The sequence below is a fragment of the Macrosteles quadrilineatus genome, unplaced genomic scaffold (genome assembly GCF_028750875.1).
Source record: "Macrosteles quadrilineatus isolate MER2022 unplaced genomic scaffold, UCM_ALF_1.0 Scaffold_10__1_contigs__length_6754688, whole genome shotgun sequence".
Lineage (NCBI taxonomy): Eukaryota > Metazoa > Arthropoda > Insecta > Hemiptera > Cicadellidae > Macrosteles > Macrosteles quadrilineatus.
This window is the reverse complement of record NW_026542603.1, coordinates 2,451,582-2,470,591: the sequence shown is the minus strand read 5'-3', so window position 1 is coordinate 2,470,591 and position 19,010 is coordinate 2,451,582. Positions and strand designations below refer to the sequence as shown.

Here is a 19,010-nt window from a genome sequence, read left to right as displayed (position 1 = left end):
TCCCTGTAACGTCTAGAAAATCTTCCATTTTTATTAATAGAAAATTTTAACTTTAGTCCTATTGACTTTAGGAACCTAGCATTTTGTACACTTATAGATAAATTCTTATAAATTCTCATATCTTTTTTATATGACAAGTAATTGTAGTTTCTTCTCCGTTAAAGTCAATTGCCTTGTCATGTTGATCGGCAAATGTAATACTGACAACATCTAAACTTCTCTTATTTACAGGAAAATATATAATATTTCTTGGAACTTCAATAATTTTGTAGCCAGGAGGAGCTTCTGGATAAAAGCTATGTATGGTGTGTGATTTGTTGCCATTTAAATAGGACCCGTTTGCAATATTACATTTTACTCTAATCACATTTACATTATTAATGTTTATTTTATTTGTAGATTCAAACTGAACACCAGGAGTAGAAACACCTTTAAATCCCAATAAGACAGACCCTAAACATGGTTTTGTAAAATCAAACACGTGGCTAGAAAGTAATGTCGCTTTCATAGTTTTATTATTAGCTGTAAGGAAAAAGTCTGGGATTTGCTTTTGAATTTCCTTTGCAAGCTCAACCACCTCATATGTTCCTTCAGAAATTTCTATTGTAACTGGAGCATTGTGATCATAATAGAAAACATCATCACCTTCTCCAATGGTTAATTTGTTGCCTTTAAGTTGATTTAATTTTGGAATAAGCCCTTTGAATAAAAGTTTGGATTTAGTATTAATTAATGCGTCTCCATTTTTATCTATTATAACTTTAAGTTTACCATTTAATAACTGGTTTAAATCATCAACTGAGATCTCTCCCTTTGGTAATGTTTTTTTCTCTACTTTATAATATGTTAAAGTATTTAGAGGTTTTTTAACATTAAATATAGAATTATAACTTTGAAAATCTACTAATCCAATTACATAATCATCATTTAATTCTATGGGAGGAAAGAATACTGACTTTAGCTCTGGCTCTGTACCCGAAAATGTTATAGTAAATGAATCCATTTTTATAAAGAAATATTTTTTATGAATGATAAACATAAAATTCCACAAATGGAACTATTTAAATCTTGTATTTGATCGGTTGTATAGAAGATTTTATATCCCTCAAAATATTTAATTACTTCTTTTGGAGGTTGGATTCCAAATGGGTCAAAATAAATTACAATATCTTTATTTTTACGATATGCTGTCCAATGTGTACCAGATGAGCTATCTAAATTAACTATTCCGCACTCTTTTACTCTTGGTGTTAGATTTTTTAGCTCGCTTTTTAGGTACACTCCCCTGAAGTGAGGCACGTCTTTTGCGGCCTCTAACAGCTGGTAGTTGTCCATCTTTTTTATTAAATTTTAATCCCATTCCCATTTTTGCTTTTGCCTTCATCAAATTTGTCACAGCATAAGCAGCTGCTCTTTCAGCAAGATTTGCGTCCTTGGCCGTTACTCTAGTCCAAGCTAAGTCTGCTAATCTCATGTCTGCTTTGTTCCGAGCAGCGGTATCGGGATTATTCATGTAGAATATGTCATGCTCTTTACAATAAGAGTCTAGTTTATTTTTTGGAGGTACATTTTTAGCTAGATTTTCACGTATATTCGTTCCAGGTCCACAGTACCGATATGATGGTATGTGAAGTGGGAATGGAAGGTTATTTATAAGAGTATTCAATAACCCTCGACCCCTGTAAGGCTTTAGGAATAAACCTTTGCCCTTTTTACATGTTTTCTTATTATCATTTTTTACCATTTTTATTATATAAAAAATGTCTTTTATTCAACAAAAACACAAATTTAAAATAGTACATACTAAGGAAAATATACCAAAGAAGTTGGGTCTATTTCCTACCAATATTCGATGTGTTATTTGTGGTCCAAGTGGAAGTGGGAAGACGGTTGTAATTTATAATTTAATTGTAAGAAAGGAAGGATTAAAATTTACAAACTTATATTTAATATCTAAATCATTAGAACAAGAAAAATATAAAAAAATAATTGAAATATTTAGTTTGTGTGATGAAGTGAAATTACACACGTTTACTGACTGTGAAATCACACCAAATGATGTAAAATCACAGTCAGTTGTTGTATTTGATGACATAAATAGTCCAAATATTACACAATTTTTCTCAATGGGTCGACATAAAAATATTAACTGTTTTTACTTGTGTCAATCTTACAGCAAAGTACACAAACATTTACGTGATAATGTAAATTTCCTAATATTATTCAAACAAGATGATTTAAATTTAAAACATGTATATCACAATCATGTTGGTAATGACTTTTCATTTGACCAATTTAAAAATCTCTGTCATCAATGTTGGGATAAAACTAAATATGGCTTTTTTGTAATAGACAAAGAAAGGTCAAAGAATAATGGCAAATATAGATTTATGTTTGACCAATTCTATCAAGAGGATGGTAAGGGTAAATAAATAAAAGACTGGAGTTTTTTAACATTTGTATTTATTATATATCTACACATACAATTTATGTTTGATCAATTTTATAATGACCAAGGGCAAGAGTGTTGATGCCATCTTGTAGAATAAACCTCTTGTCATCGTCAAAGGATAGTACTTTTTTGTGCATGGTTAAGGTTTGAAGATGATGATTTATAGATTTAATTCTTGTCACATTCTCATAGTAGTCTTGCCCAGTTGCAAGGCAGTTCAAATAATGTTGATGTCTGAGGAGATGTTTAACAGTGGCACCATCAGCTCCTTTAGCTTTCTTCACCTCTAAAGCTTGCTTGTCTTCTTCATATAACCATTTTAGAGGAATGTAAGAGTATAACTTTGGTCTTAAACCACAATATTCATACATAATATGACCATCCAATTCGTCTTTAAACTTTCCAGTGACTTTTTTATTTTTATCAGAGTATAAGAAATGGTCTTTACTATATCCAGAGGTATCAAAATAGTGCAAGTCACATTCTATTTCCTTGTAAAAGTCCTCTGTAACTATAGCATACATTAAAGAATCTGTATCTGTCATTAGAAATCTTTTATTCTTAAATTTTGACATATAATTATAGTGGAAATCATACATTATTACTTTACTAATATCCAAAATGGTCATTCCCAAATATATTGGTTTATTAAACTTTACAACTAATTTATTTAAATGTATAGCATGTAAATTGTTATCAAACTTTTTGCTACAATCAAACCTTGGATTAGTGACATATTTTGTTAATAGTGACTCATCCTTGAGATATATATCACGAAACTTTCGTTGATTCATAATTGTTCGACCAAAGAGACTATTATTTAACAATTTGTAAAAGTCTTTTTCGAAATCATTATTAGCACTTTTTCGTTTTTCAATATTAAAATTAATATAGGGTGCAAGCCATTTTGATTGTCTAAATTTTAAAATTCTATGGTATTTTGTAACAACCAACCCCAATTCCTCATATTTTTGTAATGCTTTATAATGTAAAATATATTTAGTTTTGTCATTTAAATTTGGTATTAATTTCCCATTCATTTTCTCTGGTGCCAATGGATAGTCATTATGTAAATCATGTAAGCTTTTATCATATTTTAAATCAACTTCTAAAATGTAACCAAACTCATAATTTTGATTGTATTTGTAGTCTATCTCATTAGTCCAACGGAATTCATCCACAGGCAGTGGCTCGCACATTGCTGTAGAGTATAGCGAGTTACAATCTAAATATATTAAATACACACTCTCTTGATTGGGATCATAGTGTTCACCCATATATATATTATTGGCTTTAGCATAACGTGTGGAAATCATACTGACTCCTCCTCTGATTGCACTTTCTATGAACAAATGCATGTCAATATCTTGAAATAATTGTAATTTTATACCAGTCATTCTAAGACAGGCCTCCCATGTTAATCCAGGAAGTGAATACATATGTACGGGGTCAAGTTTATAATCCTTTAAACACAGGTCTCTAAAAGTCTCAAAGACATCAGCCAGTAGCAATACATCTGTTTTAAGATATAAATCATGATATTCTTGTAAATTATTTATATTAAAATGGGTCCAGACATTTTTAGCATGTTCATATTCAATGGGAGAGATATGTTCTTTAGTTAGAGTACTGTAAAATGCTTCAATTGGGGGTAGAGACTCTGCAAACTTATCTGGTCCCGTCATATATTCATAGGGAAATACACCTTTACGCTGTAGTAGAGGATTGTCTATGAATCTAAATGTATTTAAATTGGAAGCCAATTTATATAATGGAAGTGACAGAAAGTTATAGGAATCTAAAAATATTAAATCATCAACAGAGAATGAAATGTACTTTTCCATATCCTTGGCTATACAATTTAATTTACGATCATATTTTCCCAAGTGTTGCATTATTAAATGTCCGTCATAATTTTTCAAGTTATGGAAGAATACTGGGATTTTCTTTGTTACCTTATAGTTTAAATTACAATCATTGTGCGCAGCTCCACGGTAGTAACCATTTGAATGGCAATGATCTCTCACCCTATCAAAATATAGGGGCTTTTCACAAATATGACAATGTGTCGAGTTTTGGAAAGACACCTCTTGCTCTGGAGTCATTACCAGGGGAATATATATCGCCATTTGACTTTTAATATAATCATAAGTCTCAAATAATCTTTTAAAAAACACATCCATAACATTTTCACCACTGTACAACTCTTCAGAAATAATCTTAGACTCTTTCACTACAACAAATGCAAATCCAGATGGAGTATGGTTGTTAGAGTTTATAAAGCATTCAAAATCTGCATAAATCACAAATGGGGCTTTAAGTTGATATTTATAGTTTTTAAATTGTAATGTATCTTGTTTAGACATTTCCACTCGTTGGGCATCAAAGTTTTTACAATATGTTGCATGACGTTCTAATATATCATTAGTGTAAAAATGTTGCAAACACAACTTACAAAAATGCTTTTTATGGTCATCTTTTGTAGAGTGGAACATTAACTTATCAAAATCACGAATTAAACAGTAATGTGATTTACGACCTTCTTGTAATAACAATAGATCTACATGATTATTACTATTTAGTTTGGTTGTTCTTAATGGATATATAAATTTATCATATTCAACCCCAAATACATTAATACTTATATCATTCTGTGTTTCAAATTTATCTATATCAGATATTTTCACAGGATACTTTATGTTTGTCATATTCAACTGACTTTCATAGGGTACATAATTAGAAACCCTTTCAGCATGTTCATTAGAGTTCCTTGGATGTAAAGCTGCTAAAATCGACCAAAGGAAGCATTTATTGTCAGCATTTTTAATATTTAAAACTGCATGTTTTGATTGAATACTTTTTGGTGTAGGGATATATGACTTTGGAGTTAGGGGCTTATACTTGTAAACATGCAGCTGCCAATATTTAGTATGGTCATATATCCATCCACTGCCTTGGGCTTGATATTTGTGTATGGAAGCGTCAATCTTTAAAAGTGCATTTTCAATTTGAGGCTTTAAATCTCTCTTCTCAATAGTTAAGGTAGTAAGGCTTCTAAAATCTGCAATACATTCTTTTTCATTGACTAATTTTCCATTTTGATCCATTGAATATTTTATAAATTTGATTCTCCTAACTAACGTCCATTTTATCGGAAGAGGACAAGACTGAAGAGTATTTTTAAGGTCAGCTCTAATCGATTCACCAACAAATTTAATCATTGTATATGGACATTTGATGCAAGAATTGGCGTGTCTTTTAAAATGTCCAACAACATTCGTTTTACAGAAATTACAAGTCTTATGATTTTGTAATATATGTGATTTTAAAGCCACATTATTATCACAGATTAAATTGCAAACCTTGCACAGTTTCACCTTCATTTGATGAATTACCTTGTAGTGGCGAATCAGGTTACTTTTGGTGGAGAGCAACACGGAGCAGTGTTGACAGGTGGGCCTCATGGTCCAGAATGAAATAACACCCGAATGTCACTTCTATTTATAGAATTTTCGAAAATTTCAAAATTTTTTAAATTTTAAAAATTTAGATTAGAAATTAAGAATTACTTCAACAGGAGGTCACCCACCCAGGACTAGGCCAGTAGAGACGAGAAGCCTGACCGTAGGTCGGGAGCACGACCAGGAGCGCGCCATGAGCCGGGAGCGCGCCCGAGTTCGCGTACAAACCTCGCACTGTCAAGTTGATGATTTTGAGAATATACATGTGAATGGATGTGGATTTGAAATAGTAATGGAGTTGTACAATGGTATTGAACATTTATATAGGCTTGTATAGGCCGAGAGCTGGATTTTTAAAAAAGTGGTCAAAAAAAGCTCACCATGTTATTCTTATGGGGAAAACGTGCCTAAAGTGTCATAGGACCATCATATTGCCTCTACTCTAAATTTACACTTGTAAGGGTCAATAAATATAAGAAATAGCTTTTTTAGCTTAATATCGAATATATTTATGGGGAATAAGTAAGAAATAAAGTTTGACAATTATATAGGGATATTTAGGCAAAGATCAGGATTTTTGGTTTTAGTGGCCAAAAAATGATCCCATGTTATTTCTTATGGGAAAACGTGCCCCAAGTGGGGTAAAACCGGTAGTTCTCCACTACTGACCTAGGTAAAAAATTGACTGGCGGTATTTGATCTAAAAACTTCCCGGACACAGATCTTAAAAATGAGACCCTCAGTATACAGATAGTTCTCTAAGCTTCTGTAGACCACTTCAGTAGTTGATTAATAGACATACAGCTCAAAAGAAAGCTCCGTACCACAAGTTTACATACCTAACAATATTGGTGATTTGCAGGATATGAACTCGAGTTTTCAAGGGCAGAAGTCCTCTCTCAATACGGTATTGTATCAATATTAATAAGCTATGTCTATAAGTACGACAGAAGGTCCTTAACAAACTCCCGCAGGGCCAAACCCGCATGTACGCAATTAAATAATCAACTATTAAATACATCTCAACTGATTTTAGTGGTCGTAATTTTAATTGACGAGCTATGTTAATCAACCATGTGTGTAATACATTGTGTGAATAATTATAAGAATTGTATAAAGTTCTGAATATATACGCTTCTCTCTGATTGTGAAAATGTCAGGGTGAGTGTAGTAGTATGGTTAGTAAAAGTTTAGAGGACTTAAACTTTTGGTGTAACAACTCTTAATTTGAATTCCTTGGTATATCAATATCAATTGGGGTGGACAACTTTAAGATATTATGAAGGTACCTTTTTAAGGTTCAAAATTGTGTTCCGAGGAATAGTGTATGGTGGAGGGACGTCGTGGAGGGAGATTTTCAATTTTCCAATAGGCCTACAGAAACCGTTTTTACATAACTAAAGCCATTGTTATTGGCAATATAAGAACATGCTCCTCTAAGTTAGCTTAGACGTAGACTGTTGGTATGAAAACCAACTACTGTTTAAACCACATCCCGACCAGTAAAAAGTAGTTTTCCCTGGCAAGAAAGCCGGCTTTCATTGGGTATTTGCCAAACCCCCTCATTGTATCTGCATTTGCAACTCTGCCAAGTGATCGAGTTGTGACAGTGAATACCAAGCCTACGTACGAAATATTTGTTGTAAACACACTCAGAGAAAACTGAACTCTCAATAACTGGAGCAAAATGTTAGTTTGCGGTGATGATGTTTAAAGATCAAGGTAAATTCAATGCTAGAAACTAGCATAGTTTTTCTCACTAAATAGTCCTACTCACTCATTTCACCATCGTACTTTTAAATTTATTAGCTTAACCAAATAATCATATTATGTTTTAAACCACTGCTTGACCTCCGTTATTATATTAACGGATTTAAGAACACTGTAAACAGTCAACATCAGTCGACATGAACGCACTGAAATGTAATTGAAACACACACGTCTATTAGCTATATCCAAAGTCAATGTCTGTAGTCAACAGTGTAGTAAATAGTTAAGTTTAGGAGTGTAATGTTGTAATTAACAGGGCCGGGAATGTTATCAGTATCTGAGATAAGGATGTTTAAATAGACCGACAGTTGGGCTAACGTTGTCTTATTTACACTCCTTGGTAAACACGTCAGTTCACCCCACACAGCCTTCTTGGCTGCATTCTTTGGTAAAGTAACTTACAGTGTCCCGATGTTACTTGTAAATTACCGGGTTAAAAATCTAGTATGCGATTGTACGATTTTGAATTCAAGATCATTATTTAACTGAAAAAGACATTATATGTTGTACAATTTTATTTTAGCTTACTGAAAATGTACTTTATGACAGTTACGTTTAATACTTACGTTAGAGGTCAGTGGTAAATTTTAATGTTCAGGATAGCTTATTTGCTACTCCTCACTATGTAAACACCTTTCTGCAAATAATATTCGCGCCTCTCAGATAATTTCAATTGAGAGAATGAAGCTGTAGATGAGGACTAACTAAAAGGATAAAAACTAAAAGGACGACCCCCAGAAAACCATAGCACCTTTTACGTTTAATTTAAAATAACAATCCAAAAATACTACATATCAGCTATCTGTAAAGCACTAAATATTCATTGACTTATTTGAGAAAAATACATAATCCATGAAAAGATTCTTTTTGAAAATTTTTTTTGAGTTTGAATAACAACACGAGATAAGGAACTTATCAAAAACTCATAAGATAAGTTTTCTTAAGACTTCAACAACTCATTCTGAAACCTTTGAAAACCATTTAAGAACACCGCAAAGTACGATGAATATTTCAATCTTTTTGCCAAAAGATAAAATACAATAGCCCATAAAAGCAATAATCCAGTAACCTAACGCATTTTACCTTGCATGAAATGGGGTAGTAGGTTTCATTTTTTTATGTTGTTAGTAATAGTACCGAGATGCTAAATCCAAATTTTCGACCTCGGCGACCTTCCGGATCACCTCCAAAAAGCTTAAAAATCGGCGGAATTTCGCACTATTTCTACGTTTGTGTGATTTTGACCATGAAGCATCACTTTTTCATAAAGAACAGCCATAATCATTTTTAAAGTACATTAAATTACCTATCGTTTAAGACCAAAATAGTTATTACAGGCCTAATAGTTTTCAAGATATGACTCAGCAAACAACGGCTAAAATTATAAAATTTTGAAAATTTTTAAAGTTTGGCTAACGTTAACCCTAAAGCATAACTTCCACATTATTTTTCATTGAAACAAACTCAATTACTTTAAAACTACATTAAGTTACTCACAATTTAAGACCAAAATGGTGATTATAGGCCAAACACATTGAGAGATATGACCCTTCAAGTTTCATAAAATCTTCCATAAATGTTTGTATTTTAAGATTCAAGCTATTCAATTTGGCCAAATTTTATAAAAGAACCATAATAACAAATAAACAAATTTATTTCATTTCAACACTATATTGTTTTATAAATTAAAAACTGTTAAAATGGAAACAAATCTATCGTATCTATCTACATAAACACGCACGTACATTGTTACAATATGGTTCTCGTGGATAGAACACAGGCCTGTGTAGAACGCTATTTATTGTATTTTTATTGTCGCGGGAGCAGGTTGGAGAACACTGAGGGCGATGGCGTCTGTGATTAGATGATCCTTGTACCTTTGGACATGAACTCGTCCTGTGAGGGTATCAGTTGAAGATAGACTTGTATGACTAACTTGAGACGTTTGGACGTGTGAACTATAATTTAATTTTTCATTCAATTGAGACATGGGTAATGGTGAGAATCAATGTGTAAAGAAGTGCTTTAATTCTTCATCCGACTGCTTTAGAACGCATAACCTGTGAAACAGTGTGAGGGGCGAGGGGGTTAATAGTCACCTTTCTATTGCCATCAGTCACAGTATTAACTTCAGAAGAAAGAGATACTACTTTATTCTTAATTTTGTATTTGACTTATTCATATTTTTCTCATAAAACTCTCAACATCACTGCCTTGTCAATATCTCTAGCCATTGACAGTTTCCCTCCAACAATTCCATTGCTTAAGAACATTATAACATCAGTATTAGGGAATGGAGGGTGACGAAGTAACCAGTCATACAGCTTCTCTGTATTCGCTCCAACTCGAGTGACTCGTGAGGGTCTCATTTCTACATGCTACTCAGTTGTATTTGCCTTAACATTGCAGTAGGCCTACTCCTCAACTTCAGCACTTATATTCTACAGATAAATTATATCAGTCCTAGTGTCCATCGGGTGAGCACGGTGTCAGTTATACCATGGTCCCGACTCAAACCTACATAGCTTTTCATTAAACAAATGAGCACCTGCTCTATAGTCATGTCTGTCCAAACTCCCGTCTAGAACTTTTCAGAACACACAATGGTGAAGAACCCGTTGGTGGTAAATAGCTGGTGTTTATTGAAATTCATTTTGTTTCCTAATTTCAACATATTCTGCAGTTACCGATGCAAAAACTTGGCATAAAAGAAGTAATATGTAGCATTGCAGAACGACAGCAAAGTTAAAACCTTTTTTCACTGTCGCCTCTTCATTATTTCTATCAATTCCTCTTGATAGTAGGCCTATGAACATTTGAATTACAATAGATTTATTCCATTAAAAACAACTTATAATCTGTTTTTGAATAAAATATAAATTTGTTTATCTTATATATTACAACATTTGTTTTTCTTTTCCGAGTTGGTTTGGCTCTTCTGCACGATCGATTTTCATGATTGGGTTCTCAAATTGAAGGCATAGATGCCAAGTTTTCACATAAAGCATCGGCAAATATTTACCTACCGTATTAATCGACCGAAACTCATAATTTGATTTATTTTCTAACTCTACTCCAATTTAAGATGTACCTTCACCAGTTATAATTTTACAATCCTATATATTTTAATCTAAGAACCTTCAGTGAAATACTGGTTTTCTTAAGCTATTATTCAAATCGGACGAGTATCGAGCAAACGCAAGGTGAACAACCAATATAAAAACTATTTTTCATAAGGATTTTATATATGTAAAATTTAATAGCTGCAGTATTTTTAATGTTTTTATGTAGGTTTTAGACTAAAAATAATCAGTCAATTTTAGGATTTAATTTTAGATATTTATCGTTTGAATCATTTAAGTTCAAGATACTGTATTACTCAAACAAAAATCATAAATTAGATTATTTCTACGATTTTATATTTATTTCAACGCTGCAGAGCAGCATGGGACCTCTAGTATTCTTATTATGGTTCTTTTATAAAATTTGACCAAATTGAATAGCTTGAATCTTAAAATACAAACATTTATGGAAGATTTTATGAAACTTGAGAGAGTCATATCTCTCAATGTGTTAGGCCTATAATCACCAGTTTGGTCTTATATTGTGAGTAATTTAATGTAGTTTTAAAGTAAATGAGGTTGTTTCAATGAAGAATAATGAGGAAGTTATGCTTTAGGGTTAACGTTAGCCAAACTTTAAAAAATTTCAAAATTTTATAATTTTAGCTGTTGTTTGCTGAGTCATATCTTGAAAACTATTAGGCCTGTAATAACTATTTTGGTCTTAAACGATAGGTAATTTAATGTACTTTAAAAATGGTTGTGGTTGTTCTTTATGAAAAAGTGATGCTTCAGGGTCAAAATCACACAAACGTAAAAATAGTGCGAAATTCCGCCGATTTTTAAGCTTTTTGGAGGTGATCCGGAAGGTCGCCGAGGTCGAAAATTTGGATTTAGCATCTCGGTAATATTACTAACAACATAAAAAAAAGAAACCTACTACCCCATTTCATGCAAGGTAGACCCTGCTTTTTATAACCAGGTTACTGGGTTACAAATTCTTCTTAACTTTTTCTACAAACTACGAAAAATAAGCGATTTGTTAAGCTTTGTAAACAGGATGCAGACGATAGATCTCCTATGCAAATTTTACGACAGCGGAATAACAATTTGAAATTACGGTCTCATTTAATTTGCAACCGCCTTATCCATCAAACTGTGAACTGTGCTGCCCCGCCCTCTATATGAAGGAGTTACTGTCACAGGCAGGAGAAGAAGTAATGTTACTTCTCTTGTTTGTGCCTCTGTTTGATAGAAGTACACTATCAATTGATGAAATAAAGGAGTATATATAGCTGGAAACTGGTAATTTATAGTTTACAATTTAGATGTTTATATTTTACACAACAGTTGGTATAATGTTACGTTTGGTATAACTACATTACTGTACAGTTGTATCTTAGTTATCTCATGCCTGCAAAGGCTTATCGCCCAATAACCCTCGATATCTCTCAGATAGTAACACTTTATAGATAACACTGACATATTAGCAACTTTAGTAACGCCTGGGAACTACATAAATGCAATATGTCGTAGTTTGCAACTGTTATTTTCAGTAACATTCGTAAAGACAGAATCTGTTGAAATTGATAAAAGAAAATTGAAAGGTATAACCATGTAACACAAGGAGGTAACTGATATAACTAACTATGATATTTATTGTTGACATTCTATTTGATTCCGAAGGCCCCCAGAAAGTAGTTCTCACGAACACGCGGTTAACTTTTTTGTCCGCCAGTTCCGCGCATTAACTTTTTTGCCACAGCTTGTGATGAAGTGTTAACGGAAGCAGTTGGTAGAACCATAGATGAAGTATTTATTCTGAACACTCTAATTTTGATAAATTAATGAGTTTTAAACGATACTGAAATTAGTTTTGCTTTATTAAATGCCGGAATGCCAAATATATAGAAATCCAAGTCGTTGGTGTGTTTCTATTTTAAATTGTCACTTAGGCCTATAGTATTGCTCTTGTATTTCATAGATTTGAATTAAACTAGTAATTATAAAAACTGGACTTAAAAGTTATAATTGGAACATAATTTTCGTTCCCCACTCACGAAACTATACCTGAAAAATCAATTTCATATATATATATGTTATTGCTTGTAATTACTGTATGCTGTATCGAGCCTTCAGACTCACAAAACATATTGACATACTCACAAACAACATTAAAAACACATTTAATTTAGAACTTTTGAAAAATAATTTTGCTCATTGAACATTAATTATACTGTATGGGTTAATTTTTTTCTTCTCCGTCCCTCATGACTTAATCATTCACTTACAACAGTTTATTGATATGACCTGTATTTATGGCCTTATCCAAAAGATAGTACAGACAAAATATATTCAATACTAATAAAATTCAGAATAAACAAATATTTTTACTTTTTGAGCAATAGTGAAATAGGTCTACTCTTGTCCTTCTCAGTTCCGTCCCCCATCGCTAATAATCACAACACCGAGAGGGGTTACATTATTTGATATATCCTAGGTCAGGTTTGCTGTGAATATATTAATTCATCCCTTTATCCCCTGGGGTGAGTCGGCTAGTCCGTCTATCGGCACCTCTACCCCTTTGTAGGGTAGGTCTGGGGAATAGGTCTGCGAATACCCTTTATACTTTATGGTTAAAATTTATGTGAGGCTAATGCTAATTTTATTTTTGTGTGCGGAATCAATTTCACGACAGAATAGGTAAAGATTTGCTCGGAAGATGTATGTGGAGAAGATTTGTGTCTAGTTGCTGGAATACAATAATCCCAAAGGCCGTACACAGCATATTTCGAAACATACAGAAAAGTAAACATTAGTTTTATAAATAATTTCATAATGTGCAATTAAATGTTTAAAACTGTGTATTTTCTATACGTTGGAAAAGATTGAAACTTTTGCAATCTTTAGAAGAATATTTTTCGAAATTTTGCTTTTTTACTAAGTATCATACAGTATATAAGTCACTCAGTCACTGCTCATAAAACGTGTGGGCGATTTCTCACATTGTTAACAGTAGCCTTAACAGAATTTTTTAACCCCCTTTTTAACCCAATTTTTTTTATTAAACAACTACCAGTAGGCCTAACACTTTACACAGTCATATGCACAATCAAACTTTTACACAAACCTTTCCCATCCGATTGAGATTCACGTGAAAAAACGTTAAACAACTTTTAAAAAATATAAAATTTTACCTTGATTGAATAAGGCGCATCCCAAGAGGCACAGAAGCCAGAACGTTGAACGATTCATGGTTGAACAGTAAAGTTGCCGGCACAGCACAATAACCACACACACCTGAGCAAGTCGACTATCAGCGGCGGACTGAACTGAACTGAGCGCGGCGTGGACCGTGGTGCGATGGTGCGCCTCCCTACACTACTGCTGGTGACACGTTCACTTGGCGCGGCGAGGGATACCACTATGCATGGGATGAATCAGACGACTCTATTCCACGTATACAATGTAGTATGAAGCGTCATAAAGCATGCATTTTTGTCAGTTCAGCAGAATTCGTCATCCCCGCATTAAGAAACTGTAGAGTTCTTCTACACATGAACTTCTAACACATGTTAAATGTGTACGAAAAAAATACTAATTTAAATAACAATTTTCTCTTTGATCAATAGAAAATTTTCCCTAAAACTGGCTTGTGCACTTTTGATCTACAAATAACTAGTTAATGACATAATGCATAACCTATCTGAGGATTGGCTGTATAAAAAAATAAACAATTCAAAATTCAAGTGATCCAAAGCAAAATTCTTAGAATGACTGTGAATCCTCCGTGGTTCAATAGAAACAAATATAAACACGAAGAGCTTGTAGTAGAGTATATTGAGACCGCCATTGAAAAATCCACATGATCCACATTTAATTAAAATATCTAAAATGTTTATGCAATGTTTCTGGATTTTCAGTATTGGCGAAACAAAACTAAATAGGATACGGCGAAGACTTCCTCAAGATCTGTTGGACGAAGTCTATAGAAAATGTAACTTTCTTAACTTAGTCTTAGGGTGCTTCAGAATTGTGTGATATGATCTAAATTTGCAGTATACCAATCTAAAGTGTATATTCACATCACTCCCATGACGTCAACAATATGTACATGTCACTTACAGTGTGTAGCCTAAATATAAATAGCTTTTTCTATTGTCACAATATTCAACAAATGTTGTCACAATACTTTTTGATATTTAATTTTCGAAGTACAGTCGACTATACGTATGACCCTATCTCGTAGGTAGAAAAACATTGCTATTAGGGTTTGTAAGGGTAAGGTTATCGATTATTGTTCGTTTTAACTAAATGTACATATGTATATGGACACATGACTAACATATTGTTAAGGCGGTTATGACAAATCAGTTTTATCACTGATGAATACATAGATGATAATTTTAATGACGCAAAGAACAATCACATTTTTACGCGCGTTCTTATCTAAGGAAATGTGTAACTTCCATTTCGTGATTGATGTTTAACCGAGTGGTTTCTTCCAAACAAAGAACGTAACCAAAATTTTGCAATACAATGTGGTTTAGAATATTTGAAAAATAATCTGTAGATTTCATTATGAGCTATAGTGATAAATTAATCGATTAAGTGATCTATTTTACCACATATTAAATTAAGCTTTCTTCATTTATAAATTACATAAAAAACTTTTGATTGACTAGCTAATTGATTGATTAGTTTTACAAATAAACATTAGAAGTATTATTTAAATAAAGAAGATTTTGATTCATACCATAAAAAAATAATAATTAGTTGAGGTAGTCATAATTTAAAAAGTACTGATTTGTAAACAATATTGAAAAAAGACTTTTACGTTTTATCATTGATTTGTGGATACCGAAGTACACATCTTGTATATAAGAACCAGTTGTAGCATTTTTTTTTACTTAAAACAACATAGTTTAATTTGCCATTATACAAACTGTTCTACAGTATATTATTTATTTTCTCTCTTAGTTTGTGTATACTGTGTATAATATTCTTTTATTAATTGATTTAATTTTTTTCATGACATCGTCTGCAACTTTATGTTAGAATGTACATGGTTCTAACCATATGCAAAGGTTTTAAATTTGCACTAATGTAGTATCAGTCATAACAATGGATTTTATATGTACAATTCAACACCCAACTTTTCATTGAAACATTCTAGAGGCGTTACAGCGAGTGATACGAAGCGAGGAGGTACAGTTTTGGCGGGAATCCACCATAGATTGGCGGGTAACCAAGATGACGTAACTGTTGTTGCTGTCATCGACTGAAATGTAAAAAAGCGGGATGCTAGTCAACGCTGTTTACGGAGAAACCTGAGTTGCAATTATTTTTAGTTCTTAATTTCATCGCGGTTTTCGCGCTAAAAACCACTTCCGGTCCAAATGTAAGTGATTCAGGAGGAAGCTAAACAGCTGGTTATTTATGACCAGTGGGTGTCATACTGTCATAGACCACATATGTCGAACATATGTTGAAGAGGTAAACGGTGTGTTAATTAATTGCCAAGGAATGGTTGACTATAATATTTTATTGTAGATAGAACTAGACATTTCATTCCCATTTAAAGTTGAACCCGGTTTAAATACTGACTGAGTTAGTTGAATTGAACCACGAAATGCTGATGTTGATGACGGATTTCTGGCAAATACGCCAACCTTTCATTGAGCCCATCTTGAATAGACAACTTATTGTTAACTATAGCATATTAAATTTTATGTCACATAAAATATTGAAATGACAAAAAAAATCACTGAAATACAATTTTAGACAGTAACACACTCTACAAATGGCTTATGAAACTATGATTTTTTTCATGGCTTTAGTTGGTTTTTACAGATGAGTTAACTATTTCAGTTACTACTCTATACTCACAAACGTTGTAGAAACCATTCTAAGTCTGCAGCTGTCATAAGGTACACAATCGGATAAAGTTATATTGCTTTTTTTTTATGCACAGGGAAAAGTGTTTCCAGGTTCCAAACTTTAGATGAGGGAGTATGTTTTATGTATGGGTATACCTCAAAGATCGATTCAAATTTAAAGGCGCTACCTTCATCCTAAGAATACTCGTTTGTATTCGAGGAAGCTTCATCCTAGGAATGTATTCGTTCTCTACTTTAAACGATCTAGAATACACATTTACCGATGATTGAATTGAGACATCAATTAAACGTACTCCCAGTTTTGCCCCTATAGCGTTAGGGATTCAAAGATTCAAAGATTTATTTGCCGTTAAATATTTACAATAAATACAATAGGCTTCGTCATGCTTATATCTAGAACAGTGCAAATCACAAATCACAATGCAAGTGCTTCACAAACTTACATAAGAATGACAAAAAATATAAATATGAAACCTGATTTGGAAAAATATAAATATGAAACCTGATTTGGTCCGGATGGAAGGTACAGCGGTTAAGGGTTTAATAGGGCAGAAGAGGTGTTGAGGTTGGTGTTGTAAAATTCATTAGTGTGGTAAAAAGGATGCAGAATGAGCCAAGACTTCATAACCTGAGTGAATCTTGGAAGGGGAAGGTTTCTGACGGTGACAGGCAGCTTGTTAAAAAAACGTATACCTGAAACAGGAAAAGATTTCAAAGTTTTTTCAAGCCTAGTTCTGGGATAGAACAAATTTCTATTTGACCTTGTATTATGCTCATGAACTTCACCAACGGATGTAAACCATTTCTTTCCTTTATAACAACAACACAATGAAATATGTATAGACTATATACAGTTAGGGAGCAAGCTGTTCTAGAGCAAGAAACTTCTATCACCGAGGTCTGGGTTCAAATCCCGCCAATCACCAATGGATGTAATCTAAATGACAATGCCGAACTTCTAACAAACTACTAGTGTGAAGTAACGTGAAAAAACCTGGATCTAGTTTAAAAATATGTTTAAGCACACTTTGAATGTTAAAGTAACGCACATCAAACAGAATTAAGACGTTACAATAAGGTGATAAGTTTATTGTAATATTCCAAGTCAATGTTTAAACAGTTTTCTTTTTGTAAGACACAACAAAAACCTGTAACAAGCTTTCAGAAAGATCGGGTGATAACAAATCAAGGTTTGTTTCTGTTGGTAATAGTAGAAGTTAACGTGTTCAAGCAGGAGTGTATGATTTAAGCCTATAGCTGTATGGATACATTGATATCCTGGATGTATGTTTATAATCTATATGCCCAATTTACCCTCCAACTGACTGCTTTAGCTTGCATCTTCGGTGACTCTTTTATTTTGATATTCCATTTAGGACGGTTCGATTCATGTTCCTCTGTTTATAGTCCATTAGCACTACTTCACCACTTTGATTGGGAAGTGTTATTTTATGGTTTGGGTTTTATTAGAGTGTAATGAAAGTGTTCATCAGTCTGTAAGAGGGTAGACTTTTGATGTTTGGAGCCTTAGAAGATCAACTATGTGGACAGTTTTAGCGTGGATTGCATTGTAGAGATCTGTAAGGTAAGTTTCTGTATAGTATAAATATGAAAAAAGACGTGTTACGATTTTCATTATTTATTTATTTTACATTTCACCAATTATTAAGTGGATTTTGGAAAATAATGTGATTTATATATAAACCAGGAGTATCCTCTAGAATTTAAATCAATATTTAAGGCACGCAATGTATAATTTTACCTTAAAATAAGAAAGACGTCAAAGCAAGCTTTATAGTGTACAATATTTAGTACTAGAAAATGTTTGAGTACATACTGCATGTTTATAAATAGGCCTAATGAAACTATACAGGGGTGAATAAAGCTCTCAAAGAAGTAAAGGTCTCCGAGAACAAAATAAAGAAATAAGTAAATTTTTTTGTAAGAAAGCGACATTTAGAAATAGTCCTTTTTTACAAAATAACTCTTGCCATTCTCGTACCCTATGATAGAAACAATACCAATCAATACACCAAATATACCAATATACCAATATACCAAACAATACCAATATTGATAAATAAATAAATAAATACCAATAGTATTTATCAATAAATTGTGCTTATAATAGTTATAAAACTATTAAATGATAAATTTTCTCACGTCTTCAAAGTTTTCGACCAGATAAATATATTTTTTTCAAAATACGAGTCTTAACATGTTATTTTAAAATACCAATTCCTGTATTTAACATTTATTCTGACAAAACTAATAAGTCTTGCTTGGCGCGATATCTAATAACCTTTGTCGGGTCTCACAAAATGCCAGGGTTTGCACTTTGGCTGAAATACAACACCTGACCCAG

General features: G+C 32.7%; 1 protein-coding gene across 1 annotated transcript in view; it reads right to left on the bottom strand.

The window, feature by feature from the left end:
• LOC129004682 (neogenin-like) overlaps positions 1-14,113 on the bottom strand; it is a 160,901-nt gene extending 146,788 nt beyond the window's left edge. Inside the window, exon 1 of the mRNA XM_054433242.1 lies at positions 13,943-14,113. Coding sequence (XP_054289217.1) covers positions 13,943-14,000 — 58 coding nt within the window. The 5' untranslated portion in view covers positions 14,001-14,113. The remainder of the gene's footprint in view (positions 1-13,942) is intronic.
• Between the last annotated feature and the right edge of the window lie 4,897 nt (positions 14,114-19,010).